The sequence below is a fragment of the Ochotona princeps genome, chromosome 13 (assembly GCF_030435755.1).
Source record: "Ochotona princeps isolate mOchPri1 chromosome 13, mOchPri1.hap1, whole genome shotgun sequence".
In the NCBI taxonomy this organism is placed as follows: Eukaryota; Metazoa; Chordata; class Mammalia; order Lagomorpha; family Ochotonidae; genus Ochotona; species Ochotona princeps.
The window spans coordinates 63688783-63711010 of record NC_080844.1 but is presented as its reverse complement, the minus strand read 5'-3'; the positions used below and the strand labels follow the sequence as shown (position 1 = coordinate 63711010).

At 50.0% G+C, this 22228-nt stretch overlaps 1 protein-coding gene across 1 annotated transcript in view; it reads left to right on the top strand.

The window, feature by feature from the left end:
• The window catches only part of CPXM2 (carboxypeptidase X, M14 family member 2), a 95868-nt gene that overhangs the window by 8801 nt on the left and 64839 nt on the right, over window positions 1-22228 (top strand). The window contains exon 3 of the mRNA XM_058671211.1: window positions 9817-9926. Within this exon, the coding sequence (XP_058527194.1) occupies window positions 9817-9926 (110 nt within the window). The remainder of the gene's footprint in view (window positions 1-9816; window positions 9927-22228) is intronic.

Here is a 22228-nt window from a genome sequence, read left to right as displayed (position 1 = left end):
TTGCTGGTCACATGGACTGTGGGACCCTTTGGGGTCTTAACTGACTGGGTGATTATAGGACCCCCACCTCGAATGCAAGCCTTCAGTTTTGATTCTTTGTCCCTTGCCTGAGCATGCTGTTAAAACACCAGCTGTTTCTGGGCCCGGTGGCGTGGCCTAGTGGCTAAAGTCCTCGCCTTGAAAGCCCCGGGATCCCATATGGGCGCCGGTTCTAATCCCGGCAGCTCCACTTCCCATCCAGCTCCCTGCTTGTGGCCAGGGAAAGCAGTTGAGGACGGCCCAAAGCCTTGGGTTCCTGCGTCCACATGGGAGACCTGGAGGAGGTTCCAGGTTCCTGGCTTCAGATCGGCGCAGCAACGGCCTGTTGCGGCTCACTTGGGGAGTGAATCATCAGATGGAAGATCTTCCTCTCTGTCTCTCCTCCTCTCTGTATATCCGGCTTTCCAATAATAATAAAATCTTAAAAAAAAAAAAACCACCAGCTGTTTCTAAAGCCATGGGTGCTGCAGGGCTACCCAGCTGGGCGATTTGGCCTCAGCCATCTCCTGGGTTCTGGAAGTCATCAGATCTGGGCCTGCGGGAGTTAGTTCTTCACTGTTCTATTAATTCTCAAGACTGGCTCTAAAACATATTTTAAACATTCATTTTGTCCAGAATCTTTTTTTATTTTTTTATAGCATCAGCAGAAAGGTTGGTTCGCATTTTCTTAGTTTTTCATTGTCCGAATTGTCTTCACATTTTGGCAGATGCTTTGAGAAAGCTGTTTAAACGCCCGTTTCTTTGCACACATACACGCCCCACACACATGCGCATGCACATGCTGGAGCCGAACTTTTTTCATTTTCTGCCTCATTCCGCTACTCCTTCCTGGTGCACTCCAGGTTGTCCTCTCCAGGCTGACCTCATAGCTCTGCCGGACTGGGGTTGCTGTTCTCCAAGGCAGCTGTTGAGGTTCAGATTCACTGAACATCTTTCCTGTGATTTGGGCTGGTGACAGTTTCTTGTCTTCAAAAAGATAGAAGGACAGAGGTCAACCATGGAAGGGAAGAGCAGGTAGGGAGATCTCTTATGTACAGATGTGGGAGGGGAGGGGACAGTGGTGGCCGCGGAGTGTATGTCAGAAAGTATGGTGGCCTCACAGAAATGAAGCGGTCTGGAGCAGGGTGGTGTTGAGCACAGGGTGCCTCGGATGCCCAGTGGGGTGTTGTTGGGACCTGGAGTCCACCTACTTTCAGGCTTGATGCTCTCAGGACACTGGGTGGCACAGAAGTCAGCTCTGGGGGCAGTACTGATGCTAACTGCATGGAGTTAGGCAGGTGGCTGGCCATGAAGGGCTTGCCTTAGATTATGTTCCCAAGGGGGACATCCTGTCTGAGTGAATGCCCAGCTGTCTGTGATTAGGTAAGGGTGCTGTGTCTCAGGCATTCTAGGATTGCTCTACCATAGGTTGTGGTGGGGCCCAGGGCTTCATCTCTCGCTACCACCTCATCCTTTGCCATATAACGTTTCAGTCCTCTTCTTGCAGGATGATTCACTGGACTCTGGCTGGCCCACCCGTGGGCCTTGTTTAGTCCAACAGAATGCTGGGAAATGATCATGTACTAGTCTGGAGCCAGGGGCGCAAGAGGCTAATCTTTCTTCCAAGTGGAAGCCCCTGGCCACTTGTCCAAATGAAGAGTGGCTCAAACTGCAGCTAAGGCCACCTGGCTGAACCCCACTGATCTCCAGACACCCTAAAAGGAAGGGTGAGCCATTCAGAGCTTGTGTTTGCCTTTTATCTAGCAAGAGCCAACTCATACAACAGAGGTGACGTATTCGGGTACTTCCAAAGGTCATGGAAACAGTGGACATGTTTATTTTGATTCAAAAACGTTTGAAGTCTGTGTTTAGTTCTTTCATCCTGTGCATTTTCATAACACTTGCTTGCTAGGACCTCGGTAAAGGACCTTGCATTTTTTAACTGCCCATGGATGGACATGTGGTTTATTTCAGTCTTTTGTAGCTGAAGACCACATGGGGCAGAATTACCGAATGCCCATATCATTTACCCATCATTGATCCCAGAAAAATTTCATACCTGGCACTGCCTACCAGGATTCAATCTCTTTTTCCAGCTAGATGGGAGCTGGTTTTTCATGTGTCCCATGCTTTGTGTCTTTGCCCCTGTGTTGTCTCCCTAGGGGGCTGGTCAAGCCATTGAGTTGGGTCTACATTTAGTAGTTGAGAGTTCCTGCGGAGCCTCTGACCTCTCCTCTGGAGTAGCTCCAGTGCCTGGGCCCCACCCCCTATCCATTGAGTGGGAGAGCTTTCCCTTTGGGGGTGCATTGCGAAGACAGTGCAGTCTGCAGAGTGGCGTGCGCAGCACACAGTGCACTCCCGGCCCACTGTAGCTGTGATTTTGTTTTTCTGTCTTGGGGATTTTTGTGTGTATGTGTCTTAGGATAGGGATTGGCAAACTTTTCAAGGATCAGGTAATAAATATTTTATGCTTTATCAGCTGAGGCACGAAATCCAGGAGATTACCTAAGGAAGGACTTGTGATCCATTAAAACGTAACCCTTAATACTACAAATAAAACCCTCTCCTGTCTCATGGACTGCATGCGTGCAGGTTATGAGCTGGATGTGGCCCTTGTGCAGGCCAGCTCCTGCCTGGAAGCTGCAGTGTTCTGCAGGTGCTGCTTCCAGGAAACCCGCTGTGGTCAGCACTGGCACTTTCCTCTGCCTCTTTTCTTGCTCCCACCACAGTGGTTCCTGGCTTCATTCCGAAGGACTGTCAATATTTAGGAGCAGGGCCCTGTGAGACTTGCCTCTGGGTACGCCCAGCGTTGGCAACTGGACTGATGAGAGAGGTATTTACTAGAGCTTGCCTCATGCCAGAACTAGCATTCTGGCGTCGAAACAGGCATTCCCAGTAGACCCAAGAAGCTTCTCCCTGAGCCAGTCCATCAGGGCTGGCCTCATGAAGGAGGGGCCCTTTAGCTCCAGGTCTGCAATCTGCAGCAAAGAAGCCTGGACTCCTGGTTTCTCCAACAATGTCGCCCGGTGCATTGGCCTCATGCCTGGGCTAGGTGAGGCCTGTGCTTGAGCGCTGGCTGACGTGTGTGCTTCAAGCTTGGGGGTCTGTCATTCTGTCACGGTGCGGAGTGTCACTTGAGTCCTTGTTGGGAGCTGCCAGAGGGGAATCTGGCACATCTGGAGAGGGCCTTGTGCTTGTTCCCAGCCCTCTAATTCCACGGAGAAGCTGGCCTGCCTGATGCTGCGATAAAGTCACAGTTGCACTTCAGATCCTCGTGGGGGTGAGAGAGAGGATTGGGACAGGGCCACTTCCTGCCAGGCTGACCTCGCTTGGGAAGCCTGATAATGCAGATCCTGGGGAGCCCAAGGTTCCCTGGGTTTTTTTTTTGCCACTTTCCATTCCATCTCATGCAGATCTGGAAAGTTACAGCTTAGTTTCGAAAACAGAACATGTGTTTTCAAAGGCTTTCACAAGATTCCTTTGCCATATACAGAGGTTCCTTTTGTTCTGATGGTTTTGTGTCAGGGTGCTCTCTGGGTGCAGTTAGGGCTCCTGGGCTGGCATCTGGTAGCAGAATGTGCTGACAGCAGCTGGGTGGTGTCAGAAGTTGGCTGGAGGTCAGAGCCTTCATGAACTTGCCATCTAGAAATGCTTCCCAGGCAGGGCTTGGGGCACAGAGCTCTGAAGAGCTTGGCGGCACCTGTGGGTATCACAAGAAGGTTCTGATCATTAGTGTCACCTGGTAGAGCCCACGTATGGCTCTCATTGACGAAGGACACACTGGTCATTTGGAATAGAAATCAGAGACGCGTCGTGATGAAGGCTAGCGTCTGCTTCTGCTATTCTTGGAGATTTTGTTCTTGAAGTTCTTCAATGTGTCTTTTTCTCTATTCCTTGACATTTCTGTGGTAAGATTCTATTTTCTATATTTCTGATTCTTCATAAAATTAAACTCACTTTGTTATACCTTAAAACTTCACCAAAAAGACTATTTAAACCACTAGAGATAGAAGTTATTTTAAGTAGATTTCTTTCCCGACTTATTGAACATTCCATGAAAAAAGCAGTAGATGAGTTTTATAGATGGTGTTTGTGTTCCCCTAGAGCTGTATGTTGAACTCCCACCCCCAAGTTGATGATATTGGAGGTGATTAAGTGATGAGGGTGGAGCCCTCATGACATTGGTTTCCCTGTAAAATAGACACCCCACCCCAGAACTCCCATGACTTCACCTTGATGTTGGGGATACAGGAGGAGGAAGCCATTGTCTATGGTCCAGGGAATAGCCCTTGCCAACCGCTGGGTCTGTTGGCATCTTGGTGTTGGACTACCTGGATTTTAGAACAGAATTCGGTTTTTCTTGTTGACAAGCCATCTAGTTGATGGTGTCTGGTTAAGAACCCATATAGATTAAGATGGGAAACAACTGGGATGGTGGCCCAGTATTTTGCAGTGCTCCTTACATGCTGGGATATTCCAGTTCACGTATGCGTAGATTTCTTTTCAGGCTCACTGTTCTTTAACATTAATTTTATTTTCAGAACTTCTGTGAAATATCTCACTTTCTCAGTGACTGTAGGCTTCCTAACAAGTCTTGATGTTTGGAAGATTGAGCCTTTCTTTTAAAGTTTTCAGTTTTTTTGATCAGTGTGCACACAGTGTCTGCGGAATCTCACCAAGTTCTGCAAAGCTCTCTTGGAATTTTGATCAGAGTTGCTTTGATTCTGTAAGTCAAGTTGGGGAGAATAAATTTATAAAATTGAATCTTCTACTCTGTGAACATAGTGTACCTCTGCATGATTGGATCATCCTTAATGTCTCATAATTTTTGGAGAGCTATGGATGTTTCAATTGATTCTTCACTACTTGATATTCTGTGATATCTTTAGTTTTAATTGTTTAACTCTACTGTTGCTATAACAATATATGGTTGCTTTTTGCATGTTGATTTTATATTGAGCAATCTTGTTAGGCTCTCCTTAGTTATAATGTTGCCTTATTTTGAATTTGGGTATAAAATTGTATGTTAAAAATAATAATTCATTTTCTTTTTACTTTCTACTTCCTATATCTTTTACTCTTTTTTTGTGCTATGTTAAAAAATCTGTCATTACCTCTGTTGTGAGTATCTGCTTAGGCCTTTTGCCCATTGTTTTCCATAGTATAGGAGTATATTGGTTTGCTTTTCTTAAAAACACTCTAAGGGTAAATCTCTTTGTGGAATAAATGCTTAGCGAATGTCTCCTCACTCCTTGTCTTACCTGTTCTCTCTAGCAATGTTGAATCTTAAAATAACAGATAATTTTTAAGTTTGGTACACCAATAATTGGTATTTTCTGATTATTTTTCCCAGAGCAATATAAGAGGTTTGCCTCATACGCCTCATCTTTCCTTAGACACAGATGTGCTTTGTTCCCACTAACCTTATTTGATCACACAACAATGGAATCAGTAGTAGTGAAGGCGGAACAGCAGAGTGGAAACATTCATAAAAGTGGGAAGCAAGTGAGTGAGGCTCGAGAAGTGCTGTTTTGAAATAGGAATTATTTTCCAGTGCATAATAAGCAATAAATAACAAAGTACTCATTGCCGTGATGGCACAAACACAGTGATTCCTATTTACACCGGGTCATAACGCACGTCTGTCCGTTTATTTGGGAAACATTGGTTGGGCATTGGGAGTTCGATGCTGATGGTGTCCCTGTGTCCCGAGTTCCACAGCCTTTGGGGAGACTGCTCTATGGGAGGACGTCAACTGCAACGCAAGCAGGGTGGGTTATGTTAGCAGGTGGTACTTGAGGCAAAGGGCACAGGCTGAGAAGTGGAGTCAGGGGGAGTCTTGGAAGGCTTCTCAGATGAAGCCACCTGGGGCTGGGCATGCAAGAAAGGAGAAAGGGTCAGGGCCTTTCAGGCTGAAGGCCCCTCCAGCCACCTGCAGATAAAGAGCCCCAGTTAGCTCCTGTTTCCCTGAGAGCATCCTTGGCAGTCCTGGGGCCCTGGGCAAGGAGCTGTGTGAGCCCCGCAGCCTTCTAGGTGAGCTGCACCAGCCAGAAGCTGTGGGATTCCAGAAGGCCTCCTAGAGCTGCAGCAGAGTGGTGGCCAGGGCTCTTTCAACAGAGGTCCAGTGGGGGAGCTGGTCTAGGCCTCAGCCACTTAGCTGCTGCCCTAGTTCTCCCCTGGGTGTGTCTGGAGGGCTGTCTTTCCCATGCTGGCTCTCTAAGAGACTGGGTGAGGCTGGGATTGGCTCAGAAATTTCCAGAGGGTCCAGGTAGAGGCCGACACCTGCTGGAAATCAGTGTGTCTGAGACAGGCAAGGCCACCTGCCTGTGCCAAGGTTTGCCTCACCTGTCTTGTTGGTCAAAAACAAATGTCAATATGAGAAGGTGAAGGAAAGAACACTACCTTTCCTAGCTATTGGCCTCATGGGTGACCTTGAGAATAAGCCCAGAGGACGGCCATGCGTATGTCCCTGGCAGTGGCCTTGATGTCTTGAAGAATGCTCTGCTGTCCTTCAAGCAGGTGACCCCAGCTAGCCACAGGGCCTTGGAGGGTAGCACTTGTCCGAGCCTCAGGCTGCATCTTCTTTTTTGGTGTGGAGCATGGAGAGGAATCGAAAGCCTTCTCTGAGCCTGGTCATTATCTCCTCGTTTGATGCTATGACACCAATATATTTTCATCCATCCAAGATTTCTTTAACTTTCTGATGGCAGATTTCTTAAATTCAGTTTTGGAACACTGGTCTCCTTTCCCTCCAGTAAGCTTGGTCATTCACACAATATCCATCTTCCTTAGCCATATTTTTTGCAGGGTGGATGCAACTCCCAAGGATTGGGAAGTCTGCTGCTTGGCAGGACCCTGGACTGGGATTGGAGGCTTCTTGAGAAATTGAAACCAAAGGGGCTCTAATTCCTTTCTGGCCTCAGCAGTTCTTGCACTGGCAAAGTCCTCCTGTTTTGCTTTCCATGGTGTTGGGTGCCTGTGGCTTCTCAGCTGTGCCAGCAGTTGGCACACAGGATCTATGGTGATGGTGGGAGGGAGGAAAACATTTAAAGAACTTGCTTGTGTGATTGTCCATGATAGTTTAGCTAGTAAAGAGACCCAGACTCCGGTTCCCTTTTCCTGGCCTTTTGCAGAGTCTCTCTTGGAAGCTGCAGCTGTAGGGGCTCCAGGACCTGGCACTGGGATCGTGGCCTTTGTGTCCATCTCTGCCTCACTGCCTGGCTGGGAGGATCCTGGAAGCCCATCCGTTCCTGTTGGGGATTGTATTTGGCTGCCATGGCACCAGACAAGCTGCCCTTGGGGTCCTGTTGCAGCTGGAATGCTGCCCAGGGACAGGAGCTGTTGCCGTGTTCTTCTTTGCCAGGCCAGGGGCAGCCGGCATGAGGATGAACACAGACTCCTTGGTGGGCCTCTGCACACGGGGCCCTCCGCTGGCTTGGTGGGCCTCTGCACACGGGGCCCTCCGCTGGCTTGGTGGGCCTCTGCACACGGGGCCCTCCGCTGGCTTGGTGGCACGGAGTTCCGGCTCTGCTCTGCACTGAGGCCTCCGGATTGTGCTGAGTCTTTTGAGTTTCTTGTCTTTGTGAAGAGTGGCTGAGCAGGCTTCCCTGTGACTTGCTAATAGTCCTGGGCCCTGCTCTCCAGAGAGAACACAGGGGCAGGAGCTTCCTGGTTTTGCTCCTTTGGGGCATTCCCCAAACTTGCTGAGAATTGCCAGCGTGACAGTCTCAGTCAGAAGGAAGAGGAGGGAAATGGGCCAGAGTAGCAAATGTTGAGTTAGTTGGCTGAATGTTCGGTACAGAGAACATTTCAGTACTTTGTAGTTTGAATTACTTTAGAATCTTTAAATCAGAAGGTTTTCTTCCTGCCCTTTATTTTCCTGTCCTTCAGTTTAGAAAAAAATCCTTTTTCAAAATGTGCACAAATTGCATAAAGAGATAGAGTTTACGTTCAAATTGCCTTTTTGCTTAGGCTTCCTTGTGCATTATAAAATGTTCTAAGCTTGTTGTTTGGGGAAGGTGGGTGACTCTGCTGGTTCAGCCAGTGCTGTTGCTTGAGTCTGCCGAGGTCCTGAGCTGTGGAGTCCAGTGTCCTGTGTGAGCGCTGCAGGGCACCTCTGTATTTGCAGATGCAGTCAGTGTGAAGCAGGTGCATGGTGAGGCAGCTGAGTGCAGACTAACAGAAGGATGGGAGGGGGTGTTTAGTGCTGAAGATGGTCTTCCACATGGGTGCACAGTCCTTGATTCCAGTTCCCTATTCTGGTTCCTCACCTGTTTCCTGCCAGTGTAGACCCTGGGAGACAGCAGTGATGGCTCAAGTGATTGAGTTGCTGACACCCGTATGGGAGACCTGGATTAAGTTGCTAGCTCTGGGACTCAGTCTCAGCTTAACACAGCTGTTGTGGACATTGGAGGAGTAGACAAGTACAAACGAGCTGCCTGCGATGCCAGCACCCCATGTCAGCGCACTGGCTTGAGTCCCAGCTGCTCTGCTTTTGACTCAGCTCTCTGCTAACGCACTTGGCAAGGCAGTAGATGACCCAAGTGCTTGGACCTATGGCACCCATGTGGAAGAACAGGATGGAGTTACTAGCTCCTGCCTTTGGCCTGGCCTAGCACTGACCATCATGGTCATTTGAGGAGCAAACCAGCAGGTGGAAGGCCTCTTTCCTGTCCCTCCACGCTTCAAATACACAACTTTTTTCTTTCTTTTTTTTTTTTTTAAGATTTATTTAGTTTTATTGGAAAGTCAGATATACAGAGAGGAGGAGAGATAGACAGGAAGATCTTCCGTCTGATGATTCACTCCCCAAGTGAGCCGCAATGGCCGGTGCTGCACTGACCTGAAGCCAGGAGCCAGGAGCTTTTCTGGGTCTCCCACACGGGTGCAGGGTCCCAAGGCTTTGGGCCATCCTCGACTGCTTTCCCAGGCCACAAACAGGGAGCTGGATGGGAAGTGGAGCTGCCGGGATTAGAACCGGCACCCATATGGGATCTCGGGGCGTGTTCAAAGCGAGGACTTTAGCTGCTAGGTCACACCGCCGGGCCTACACAACTTTTTTCAAAAAAGAAGTTTGGTCTGATATGTTAGGCCTTTTCTGAGTCTCCCAGGAGACACGGGGTCTGGTCACATCTTCTATGGGGTTTTCTGTCTTCTCCATGTTGGCTATGGAGGAGGCAGTGTCACTTTGAGATGTCCCAGTCAGACAGCAGGGGCAGCCAGTGAGAAGCACAGCCAGGGTGTTGGGTGGCCTGGGTTCCGCCCTGGCTGCCATTAACGCTGCCATGCATAAGGTTGGATGCTCGTCAGGGGCCTTCCTGCACGCTGGTGTGTTATTCTACAGGACACACTGTGTTTAGAAGCTGTTCTCAAAGCAACCAGTGTTGCCAAGAATGGGAGGCTATGTTGCTTTTCTGTTTATATCACTCTGGTCATCAGCCCACACCACACGAAGGCTGAAGTCGCTGAGGCAACATCAACGAGTTCCAACTCATTTACAGAGTTTGACCGTGGCCTTGCTCTGAAATCTCTCGGGCTTTCACCAGCAGTGCTGCCTGACTGAGTGCCATTGTGGAAGGTCCTTAATTGCAAGCAGGCACAGATGGTACACAGACAGCTCAGAGAAGGAATATCTGAGGGAGATGTGGACTGTGAGATCCACCGTGTCTGTCCGGAAACACCAGGCATTGCAGGGGATGGGGCTGTGCTGGTGGCTGGGAGCACCAGAGAACGGGACAGCACACAGCCAGCGTCGGAAAACCAGAAGTTTCATATGTTTAACAGGCATGTTCTTTCCAGGTTGCCCACCTCTTGGCTTAGAAACCTTAAAAATCACAGACTTCCAGCTGCATGCATCCACAGTGAAGCGTTACGGTCTGGGAGCCCATCGTGGGAGACTCAACATCCAGGTACTGGCCCCAGCTGCAGATGTGGGTGGATGCCTTTGCCATTGCTCTCAGAATGGGCAAGGGGGTCTGGGGTGGGCACCCTGTGTGGCATTTCAGATGCATTTGTGTCGAGTCCCACCATAAGGGAAGTATAGCGTGTTTTGCAAAGACTGCAACTGTCACAGTGGTGCTGTTGAGTCCCAGGTGCCCATGGCCCCACCTGTGCCTCTGGGTCCTTCCGCTCTGCAGGTCTGGACAGGGCAGGAGAAGGACAGAGGCACCAAGGGCTGTGGGGTACAGATGAGAGACATGAAGGTGATCCCACTTACCTCCCTGCCCCTTGCTTCTAGTCTCTGCCACATACACCTCTTCTAAGCTGCCTCCACTGTCTCTTCCTCCCCGAGGTCAGACACCTCCATCACTGTGACCTTGGCTCTGACCCCACATCAAGTCTCCCTTTCCATCATCCCAGATTCTGGGTCCTGCTCTGCTTCCACCAGTGTACACCTTGCAGGTCTTTGCTCAAGCATGTGTACCTGCCTACAAGTCTTCTCTCCCCACTGTGCCCAGGCAACATTAATCCTGGGTGCTGAGCCGTGGTGTGAATCCCCGGTTTCTGGTGTAACAGAGCTTCAACTTAGCTCCTGTATAACACAGATTTGTCCTTATGGCTCTGGGGACAGAAGTCCTAGGTCCACACGTCTCTCCCTGGAAGCTCTAAGGAGGTTTGTCTTCTCCCCTTTCTTGGCTCTGCAGGACACCCATCCTCTGCCCGTGGCTCCTCCTGGTCCACTGGTCAGCCCAGGGCCCTTTCCTCAGCTCAGGCAGCCTTCATTGCTCCCTGCCATGTGACCTCACATTGCACAGGTCCCCAGAATCGTGCCGGGGTTGCCTTCAGGAGCTCTAGGACTCAGACCCGTCTCTGTCCGATGGCTTTCCCTCACTCCCAGCTGCTGTCTCCTCCATTTAGGATGTGCTTGACCTCGTCCTGGCTGGTACGCCAGTGGAGCTGTGCGTGTTTCCTTTCCCCAGTTGCGCTGTGTTTATGTAGCTCCCTCGCCATTTCTCCACACGCACCAGCTCTAGTAAGGTCACTCTGCCTCCAAGGGACTGTCAAAGCTGTACTCCAGGGAAAGGCTTCGATTGCAAAGATCTGTTCATGTGTCTGAAAGGCAGAGTAACAGAGGTGAGAGAGAGAGAGAGAGGGAAAGAGAGAAAGAGAGAAAGAGAGAAAGAGAGAGAGAGAGGGAGGTGTCTTCCATCCTGCACCTGCTAAGGTTGGGCTAGGACATAGCCAGGAGTCTAGAACACTTCACCTGCATCTCACACAGGGGTGGAAGGGGCCCAAGCGCCTGAGTCATCCACTGGTTTCTCAGATGTATTTGCAGGGAGTGGAGGAGCCAGGACTTGAACCAAAGCTTGGATTTGGGATGTGGACTCGATCTGCTACACCACAATACCCGCACTATGGGGAAGGGCTTCCGAGTGGCAGGGTGGACTCCTTGGTCCCCTGAGATCTCTGAGTACGCCAGGGGCAGCTGCTGTCGAGGTCTCTGCCCAAGGAGTGCAGGGCGTGAAGATCTGGTCTGAGCTCTGTCTGAGTCCCAGCTTCCACTCTGCGCTCCTCACTCCCCACCTGGACCACTTCAGATAGACTTCAAGCCACCCTGGTATATGCTTTGTTAGTTCAGAGGTTGGACTGAACATGACCACAGTTATTGTCAATGAAATAAAAGCTGCTTTATAATTAGTCTTTTTCCTTTTTAAAAATAAAAGCTGTTAAGTATCTGTGTGACTAAAAACTGAAAAAAAACCCACCAAACTGTCCAGAAAATTTTCTGTTACAAATGAAGCTATTTTTGAATAAGGAGTGTGTACACATTTATCCACACTTTCAGTTGAGAGCCAAAGGGCCCTGCTAATTCCTTCTAAAACTGTACTTCTTTATTATTTGAAAGGAGATAGGACCAGATCAAAATCAGGAGTCAAGAACTCAGTCTGGGTCGCCCTGTGCATGATAGGAGCCTGAGTGCATGAGCCGCCACCTGCTGCCACCTCGGGGGCACGTTAGAGGGATGCTCGAGTCGGAAGTGGGTCTGGGACCAGAGCCCAGGCGCTCAGATACAGGCTGTTCCAGCAGGCCGGGGACCTGCCCCTGTTGGTCCTGGGAGGGTGTCTGTGTCCTGCCAGCTAGGAATTGCAATGGCCAAGTAGACAGGTAGAGTGCAGCAGCGAGGGCATCACAGTCAGGTTCACTGAGTCCAGATGCTGGTCTTGACCCTTCTCATTTAGGGCCTTTTAATCCTTGTCTTACATTTTTTGAGCCTCTACTGCCGTATCCGAAAGAGGGGTATCCTGAACCCTTATGGGATTCATTGAGGGGCAAAGTAAGGTGATTGATAGTTTTGTTTTTAAATTTTAAAGCATTTTCCTTATTATTTGATAGAGAGAGACTGAGAGAGCTCCCATCCTCTGGTTCTCTCTGAAGATCCACAATGGCTAGCAGTGGGCAGGCTGAAGCTGGGAGCTGGGAACTCAAAGCAGGTGTTACGTGTAGGTGTCCGGGACCAGCTAGCTGAGCGTGCACTTGCTGCCTCCCAGGGTCTGCATGAGCAGAAGCTGGAGTCGGGAGTGGAGCTGAATTTCAACCCAGCTTCTTCACTTGCAGGTGTCCAAAACTCTGAACCTACAATCCTGCTTCAGTTCCCATCCCAAGTGCCCCACCCCACACTCCCCAGCAAAGTCAGCCAAGAACCAGGCTGAGGCAGGCCCAGGGGAAGAAACAGATTCCGCGTGGCATCGTGTTCACCCAGAGATGTTCAAATCCCAAGCCCCATAGCTTCAGTCTATCAGGAATAGGGCTGCTTCTGGTGTCATGAGCGTAGGTGAGGACAGTGTTGACGGAGCAGGTGCTCACTCAGCATGACAGAGGGAAGACGGGCAGCAGTTGAAGGCAGAAGCCGGGTGGCCGTGGAGGTCTGGGAGAGAGTGATGACCCTAACAGCAACCTCCCTGCCTGGGGAGCCTCATCTCTCCTCTCCCTTGTCTTGTAGTGCCCAGAACAGCACCCATAACTCGGGAATTGTCCAGGCACCTGGCTGGAGAGCAGATGCTGTTTATTTTTTCACCTGCCTTCCCTGGGCCACCCAGGAGGCCCCTGGTGGATGGGCTGCTCTGTTCCTATTCCCAGTCATTCTTCCTCTCTGCTTTATCCTGCACTAACAGGAGGCATAGCTCCCTGGGCCAAAATATTGGCAGGGCTCACTCTGCTGGTTCGGTCAAGGTGAGTGCACAGGGGGACCCACTGATGCTGTTGTCTCTATGATGTGTGTTTTTTTCTTTAGTGGTGTGTTAGTTATCCTGACACCCTCCAGCAAGGACATCTCCTACCTGCATTGGAGCACGGCGTAGCTGCTCTGACAGCCAAGCCCCAGTCAGCCGTCACTCTGTATGTGGGCTGCATCCCTGATAGATTACCTGGTGTTAACCACAGGCAGGGAAGTGCTGCCTGCACCTGTGTGAGGGGTTTCTCTCAGTTCTCCCCGGGAGATGACACAGGTCAGGGCCTCCGGCTGCAGGTGTGGCATGATCACAGGTGCACAAACTAGGGCTCCAAGTATACAGCCTCACCCTAGGCCCTGCAGAGGTTTAAATGCCCCTTAGAAATAACCACATATCATGCATACTTCGTGCTTTTGCTGGAGAGTGTTTAGCAGGCTGTCGCAAAAACACCTGCCTCTCTTCACCTCACTGTTAGCAGAGGACTTGGAAAGAGTTTGTGTAACTCACAGTTGCCTTTTTAAAAAAACTTCTCAAGTAGAATCTTCCTTGTGTTAATCCCATAAGAAGCTGGGAGAAGAAGCCAGAGGTCCACTATGACAAGGTCCATGTCCCAGAGATTCAAAACCCAGTTCAGTGGAGGGCCAAGCCTTGGCATGTCGCCTGTGGTCCCTTCCCCAGCAGATGCAGGAGCCTAACCCTAACCCTAACCCTAACCCTAACCCCTTTAGGAGCCTGGCGCCCATTCGGAAGCAATCACAGGTCTTTACAGCCCTGAGGGCAGCGGCAGACATGCTGCAACTTCATGTTGCAAGTCTCAAGGAGAACATATTGGTAGTGACCTCTAGACTCTTGCTGCGGTTCTCTGCCTATAGACAGACTCAGGCGGTAACTTATGTTCAGATGGGCCATCTAACGGCAGCTCACCACCTGTCCGGTCCGCTGAGGACACTGGGAGGGTTGGAGTTCAGAAGACAGCACTGTTGCCTAAGGGACTTGCCCCGCTTCTGTGAGGACATTTACATGTTTCCTCACCTGGGAAGCCTAGGACAGATCTTAGCAGCCTTGGGTAGGAGCACTAGGTTTCAGCCTGAATTTTAGGACTTTCAGGTTCTGGTGGAGGTAGGCATTTGGCCCAACAGACACCAAGTGGATGACTGTATCCAAGTCTCAGCTTCACTCCTGAATCCAGTCTCCTGCTAGAGCACCCCCTGGGAAGCAGTGGTGATGGCTCAAGTGGGTTGGGGCCCTGCCACCCCCATGGAAGGTCCAGGTTGAATTCCTGGATTCTGCCTATCCCAGCGTTCATGGTCGTGGGTACTTGGGGTGGGGGTGATGAAGCAGCAGCTTTGTCTCTGTTTCTCACTCATTCTGCCTTCCAAATAAATGAAAGACTAAATAAAGGTAGGATAAGCAAGGGCCTGAGCAGAAAATATAAAATGCCTGGGGCAGTTGGAAGAGACTCAGGGTAGTGTCAGGATTCCTTGTCTCTGACCAAGAATGTAAGACAGTTGGTGCTGAGAGCAGAGCTTGGAAGAAAGGGTGGATATTTTGAGGTCCCTAGAAGAAGAGCAAGGGCCTGTAGGCAGATGTCCTATATCTGTGCCATGGCCCAATCACGATGGGTTGACCTTTTCTCTCCCCCTTGTCTCATGTGAGTCAGGAATGGCTCAGGGTTTGGCCCTTTGGAGACACCCCTCTTGCCCCGGGAAGTGTCTGTTGATCGCAGGAGCCCTTTGGCAGCATTTTCTCTACCTGGCGGGAGTGAGGCACAGCTGTTAGTAGATGTTCCTTTCAAGGAGTTTCAAGGAGCATGCTCTAGATGCTGGCTTTAGGATCTGGTTCCAGCATTTCAGTCTTGCTTGTGCCTGGAATGAGGGGCGAGCTTTGAACAGAATCACTGCTGGTAGCTTCCTCTCCCCACCCCATGCAGGACAAGGGAACTTGGATGTAGAACAGTGAACCCATTGGGCTATGTCCTGGAGTCCCAGCTCACACCCCTGGCACACCCACAGGTGGGTCTCCCTGCACCTGTTATTCCTGCTGCAGCTGGAACTCTCCCCTCCTCCATTGCCACTCCTTCACCCAAAGGTGGAGGTCACAGCTTTCCTATCAGGAGGTGTCTGGTGCCTCTGCTGGCGCCGTGTCCTTGCACTATGCCTGTGTGTGTTCCTCACCTGCCGACGGTGGCCCCTGCACCTGGGTGTTCGACCCTTGTGCCTGTCTTTCCAGTTCTCAGGGGTTCAGCCTCCTGCCTGTCTCTGACTGCACAGATCTTTCTGGAACTCCATCAGTCCTTCCTGGGCATTGCCCTGGGCATAAAACACTGCAGGGGCAAAAAGCCATCAGGCTGGAGAATGGTTTCCAAGCCTGGGAGTGCTGAGCCCATTCTGACAGAGGGATTCGACTGCCTCAGGCCTTGAGCAGCAGCCTGGGAGGCAGTGTCTGGATGCCAAAGCACTGGAAGGTGGGGTATTTGCATTCCCATGGGACTGGCAGGACCAAAATATTTAAAATAACGACTCTCTTGGAAAATGCAGCATGGCCTTATTGTAATGACAGTGATGTGCTGTTTTTGTTGCTCAAGATGCTTATGTCATAAACATGGGACCTGCTAGAACAAAGCAATCAAAGCAAGAGGGTGGAAAGCTATCCGACCTGGGAAGCCCGGATTCCTGGGAGCCCCAGTGTCAGCGGGGCCAGAAGTCGAGTCTGCTGCCCTTGCTCTGTGACTTCTTTCTCACTGTCATTCACACTGTGGCATCAGAATTTCACTGAAATGTAGAAATGCCCAGAAAGAGTCCTGCCTTAAGAAAGGGAAACCAAGGTAAGACAGGGGAAACTGAGATCAGACACAGGTGGCTTAGGGACCCGTCCCAGCATCCTGCTGCAAGCATGCTCCTTCTCTGGCTGTTCCCAGGGTTAGCAAGAAAGTTCCAGCTGTTCTGTGGTCTCCTTTACCTCCTTTCTGGGCCTTATTTCCCTGACCACGGGCTCCTGAGGGCTTCCCAGTCCCATTCCTGGGGTGTCAGCCTGTGTGTCCTGCAGCTGCTCTAACCCCACTGTGATGCCTCCTGGTGTGTTTGAGGGTGTCCTCTGGGTCACCCGTCCTTCCCCCTTGCAGGCAGCTGGCTGTCTCTGTAGGTATGTATTGGAGTCAGGTGTGAAGGCGGTTCTGTGTGGTGCTTCAAGCATGCAGCTGTGCAAACAGAGCGAGCCAGGCTGGGGAGCAGAGAAAGGGGAAGGAAGAAGGAAAATGAGCAGGGTCTTTTATTTATGCTTTCTTAATGAAAAATCCCCACAGTCCTGGGAACGTTATTTGTACTAGGCACTGCTGTAGATCTTGGGGAAGCCATGATGAGTGTGGGCCTTGGCAATTCCCCATTGTGTCTGGGTTCTTGGAATGCCTCGATGGCTACACAGAAGTCCTGGCAGTCACTGTCTGCTGGAGCAGGAGCTGCAGCAGAACACAGCTTTCTTAGGAGGCTGCCAGGTGACAGGTGCTTCGGGAGAAGGGAGATTGAACCAAGGACCCCTGCCAGGGGAGCTGGGTGTGCTGTCTCTGGGGAGAACGGAGCTGCGTGAAGAGGGGGATCAAATTGCCTTCACTTGGAAGCTGAGCCAAGACGCTGTGGGAAGAACATTCCTGGAGGAGTGAGGGTTGAGCAAAGGTCCTGGGGTAGCAGCCTGTTGGGCATCACTAGGGAATAGTTGGCAGTGTGGCTGGAGCAGAGAGCACTTGGGGGAGAGGGAGTTCCAGGCCCAGGGGCTACAGGATACCTGGAGGCTGAGGAAGGTTTGTAGCTTTGTTTCCAGGGTCAGGTGAGCTACAGCAAGTCCTGCAAGTCCAACTTGCTGTTGAACTTACGGGAGCAAAATGCTCACACTGCAGTGGGAGGCTCTACTGGCCACACTGCACGGACGACCCCCAGAATGGCTTCTTAAGAGGGCCAGGCATTGGCAAGCATGTAGATCCACAGGAACTTGATGCAGGAATGAAAGTGGCACAGCCACTTTGGAAATGTGTTTGGCAGGAAGTTGAACATTCTTGGACTCACTGATGTGACAAGTTCACTGTTAGGTCTAAATAGAAGCACATTCATTCACATGCAGAAAGACACGCCGAGATGTGTTCATAGCAGCAGGAGTCATGGTGAGCCCCGCCTGGATGCAATCCACATGTTCAGCAATGTATGAATAAGACATTTGCAGCTGCAGACAGGGCAAGGAGTACCATACTGCAGGCATGGCAACACACAGATGAACCTCCCAGACACAGCCCTGGGCAGAGTGACAGCCTTGGCAGGGCAGTTACAGAAAGTGTCATTTCTGTAAGATTGAAAACCAGGAAAGCTGATCTCGGGTGATGACAATCAGAGTACGGTTTATGTCTTGGAGGAGACACTTGTGGGAGTGCCATGGGGAGGCTCCCAGTTTGTCATGTGGCGCCTCTTGGTCCCAGCAAAGTTGCATGCCCGTGGGCACTTTGCAAAGCTCTGTTGGCCTATACCCTCAGGACTGATATGTTTTTCTGTATACAATTGAAAAATTAGCAACAGTTTTGTGAAGAATCTGGCTAGTCAAGGAAGGGAGATGCAGTTGATTTCGGACTTTTAGAAGTGAATATTCAGAATAATGAAATCACAGAAATTAGCCGACGAGCAGCCAGGAGGTGTAGGAGGTAGAAGTAATGACAACCTTGGTGCCCACAGTGTGGCCTTAATAGGTGCTGTCTAAGAAAATATGGAAATAACCATGCTACACAGAAAGATGCTGTTACAAAATGAACCACCAAGGCAAAGCTACACTTCTTGAAAATGTTCAGAGGAAACATTCACTTCAAGAAAACAGGTCGAGCGCTAAAACAAACCCCAAAGAGCAGTGAAAATAGAACATCTAAGAAAAGCCGGTGACTAACTCAGAGAACATCCGTTCAGCGATTCAATGGACCAGACTTGGATGGTGTCATCCAGGAAGGTCAATCACGGGGCACAGCGGGCACGTCCCTAAAACCAACCGAGTCACCCTTGTGCGCCCAGCAGCGGCTGCCAGCCCCAGGTGTGCGCTGTGTCAGGCAGTCCACCTGTAATGGCTGGTACGAACACCTTGGAATCTGCTCTGCTCCATCTGAATGCCACAGGCAGAGCTGGGAGGCAGCAGTAGCTGATGAGCTGTAGAGGAGAACCAGGACCTCAGCTCAGACTGCGTGCACTCAGAAGGGTGATCTGTGCCCTGCTGCTTTGCTGGAGTGGGGGCACGCTTCCCCTCCCCCCTTACATGGACTGCTACCAGGGAATCAGCAAGTGTTTGTTTTGAGAATCGAATATGCTCCTGCTCCATGTTCCCTAGCTGTTAATTGACTGGAGTTAGGGTGCTGCTTTGCAAGAATTGTTTCTCTTTCAATCATTGTATCTCTTTCCCATTTTTAAAAAAACAGTAAAATGGCATAGGGTTCCTGAACTTAATTTTAAAATATTTTTTATTTCAAACTCTAGATGTTTAGTTCTTGGCTTAGGTAAGGAAATAGTTAACAAACTGGTTATGGGTTTTAAAAATGGCCTGAGAAGCTGCGAGTGTTCCTGTGTAAGTGACTTCATCCGGGGCTGAACGCGAGGTAGTGCTTTGTCAGTGTGCTTTCGGATCAACTTCTTTGCACTTGGGCAGGTTTATGGGCCTATAATAGAAGTATGATAGAGAATTTGACCAAATAATGATGTCATCACTAGACATAATAGAGATTTAATAGGTAATTTTCCAAGGAAATGCAGAATTAAGTGTATTACATTAAAAAGATAGAATTTCAACTTTCTTTGATAGCCATTTTATGGCAAATTGGTTACCTAACTATAGTAATCAGATATCACAATTCATGGTTTTGGGTCATGATCCCTCTCCCTGTTGATAAAGTTGGAAGCATTGCACTCTGAGCTTTATTTTTTTCTCAAAAGTGTTATAGAATGACTGTCACTTTAATCTTCCTCTTTTTAAACAGCCATGGGCTAAGTCAGCAGAGGGGCAGCTTAAGTCAATTTTTCTAGGATCACTAAGCAGTTACATTTGCTGGGCTATGACTTTCTAATTTGTTCCAGCTGTTTCTGTCTCCGTGCAACCGAGAGCACAGAACACGCACAGTGTGGACCAGGACCACGCTGTGGTGCAGATGCTGGGATGCTCCGCCTTCTGTTCCTGCCCTCAGCCCGAGTGCTTTCCCCCACGCCTGACATGTCATAGGCATTCTGTAGACACCTGGAAGAAAAAGGAGTCAGCCCCGTCAGCCACCCCAGATCTGTGCATCCTGTCCTTTGCTTGCTAAAATCAGAGTTGAATCTGTTAGAAGCAAAGGAGTGTAACAGAAGGCATTGGTCTGTTACACATCCTGTCCTCTGCCCTGCCCTCAGCCAGCACCAAGCACTGTGGGCAGAGCAGCAGCATACAGCTCCTTTCTACTGTGTCTAAAATACAGCCACCTGTCGATACATGCTGACATGGATGCATCTCTGTCATGGAAGTTGAGGGTTGTCAGCCCATTCTTATCCCTCTTTTTTTTTGTTGTCTAATGCTGCTCATTAAAATCGTTTCTCAGTTTTTAGGCATGTCTGTATTCAAGGCTTCTGTGGTTAAGACTGTGCAAATATTTCCTGCTGAGCCCAGAAATACAATTTTCAGCCCCAAATGTTAATGTTCTGTCGGTTCCTGACCACTTTCTGCTGCCCGAGAACTGCTCAGATTCTTGCAAACGTCTGCTCCCTCCTCCCCACGGCCTGCATGTGGCAGGTGTTGCTCTTGCAGATAACGTGGCTGGGGTTGTCCTCCAGGACACGCCCGGTGAGTCACTTTGGGTCACACACCTCTGTTCCTGAAGACGGCTCCTGAGCACTCCTGGATGCACTCTCTTCTGAGTGGCCTCGGGACTTGCTGCACCACCGTTTCGCGAATTCTCTCCTACACTGGAGCCCTCCATTCCTGGATTCCCATATATTCCGCTCTCAGGTTGTCTGCCGCCTTTTGTTGGGCTGTAACTTCTTATAGCTGTGTGGGAATGGTGTGTGAGACACAAATTTCTTGGTGATTTGTGAATATCAAAATGTCTTGACTGTCACGGGTGACTGATTTGAAGGGAACTCAAAAAGTTGATGAAAATGGAATTAAAACTTATATTTGTGGGCCCCACACAGTAGCCTAGTGGCTAAAGTCCTCGCCTTGCATGTGCCAGGATCCCATATGGGCGCTGGTTCTAATCCCGGCGGCCCTGCTTCCCTTCTGGCTCCCTGCTTGTGGCCTGGGAAAGCAGTCGAGGACGGCTCAAAGCCTTGGGGCCCTGAACCTACGTGGAAAACCCAGAAGAAGCTCCTGGCTCCTAGCTTTGGATCGGTTCAGCTGCAGCTGTTGTGGCCACTTGGGGAGTGAATCAGTGGTTGGAAGATCTTCCTTTCTGTCTCTCCTCTGTTGATCTGACTTTCCAATACAAAATAAATAAATCTTAAAAAAAATCAAACTTATATTTGTACAAAAATGTGTGATAGGGTGAGGGTGCTGGCAATTCACTTGTTTGAGCCATCATTGCTACTTCTTGGAGTCTCAGGAGGAGGAGGATGGATTTAACAACCAGAGCCGGCTGGGTACTGCATCCAGGTAGTCTGACATGGGGTACACTTGTCCCTGTTGTACCATATTCTCTTTTTTTGCACCATATTTTTAATGTTTTGGAGATCTAAAACTTTCAGATCTAGAAAGTTATTTTTTAAAAAATAGAGATTTATTTATTTCTAGTTGAAAGGCAGATTTACTCAGAGATGGAGAGACAGAGAGACCTTCTGTTTGTTGTAATTTCCCCAGATGCCCACAGGGGCTGGAGGTGAGCAGATATGCAGCCAGGAGCCAGGAGCTTCTGGGTCTGCCACATGGGTGCATGGTCTAAGGTTTTGGGTCATTCTCCGCTGCCTCCCCAGGCCGTAAGCCGGGAGCTGGATGGGAAGTGGAGCAGCCAGGGGAGGAACTGGCACCCGTGTGGGATGCTGGCTCCACGGGCAGAGGATTAACTGTGAAGGAGTATGGGCACGTGGAGAGCTGATTGTCATCTCATACAGCTCCAGCATGGTTCCTTCATGTCTCGGCTTCCCTGCCCTCCGTGCCAGGACCCGCCCAGCCCAGGCTCTGAGTGTCCTCAGGTTCTGCGGCTCTGGCTCTCAGAGCTGCAGGTTAACCCTGAGCCACTCAGCGTTTCCTCCATCTGATTGCAGTCTTCGTCTGTTGTACTTTAGGAATCATGAATGTCTAGATCAGAGACCGAGATGGTGTTTCTGGGTCTCATTTAACTTTTGTTTGTTTTTGAGAACATTTTTGAGAGAGGAACACAAAAAAACTAACGCGTTTTCTTCATCGTCTTCAATCAGAACTCCTATGTGACTCAACCGATACTGTCGGGATTTTGTTTTATTAGAGACCAGTGATTTCCACATTTTTCCTATGTAAAATTGAGTCTGTTTGGTACACTTGTATCTTTATTCTTCTTAAGTTATACACATTGCTTCTTAACCTTGTCTGGCTTGAGCAAGTTGAATTGATTCTCAGTACATTTTCACCCTACTGGAGAGAGCCATGCCTGTTGGTGACATTTTTCAAGACAGGTTTATCCTTTAAGGAGTCACCCTTTTATTGCAGTGACTTTCATTGAAGTTTCTCCAGCGTTCGCTAGGCATCCCCATTGGACTAAGCAGGAGGGGCCACGTGCGCTCTTGCCTTGGTTCCTCAGCAGTGTTACTGGCATGTTGCTGACGGTGCTGGGTTGCCCTGCCCACTCTCTCAGTCCTCCCCAGCACCTGCTAGGTGGGCTCACGCTTGCTTTGCTCAGGTGGCTGCCAGTTCCCCAGGAGCCGTCTTGGGATGTGCACCGTGGCCTGCCACTGTCCTGCACTTTTTCACTGTCTAGCGTGTGCAAGAGGGCTGAGATGGGCAGCAGAGGTCAGGTAGGCAGGGAACGGCAGCCTCAACTTCTCGTTCCATGTCCTGACTGGAGGGATAGCTCCGTGCTGCTCCCACAATCC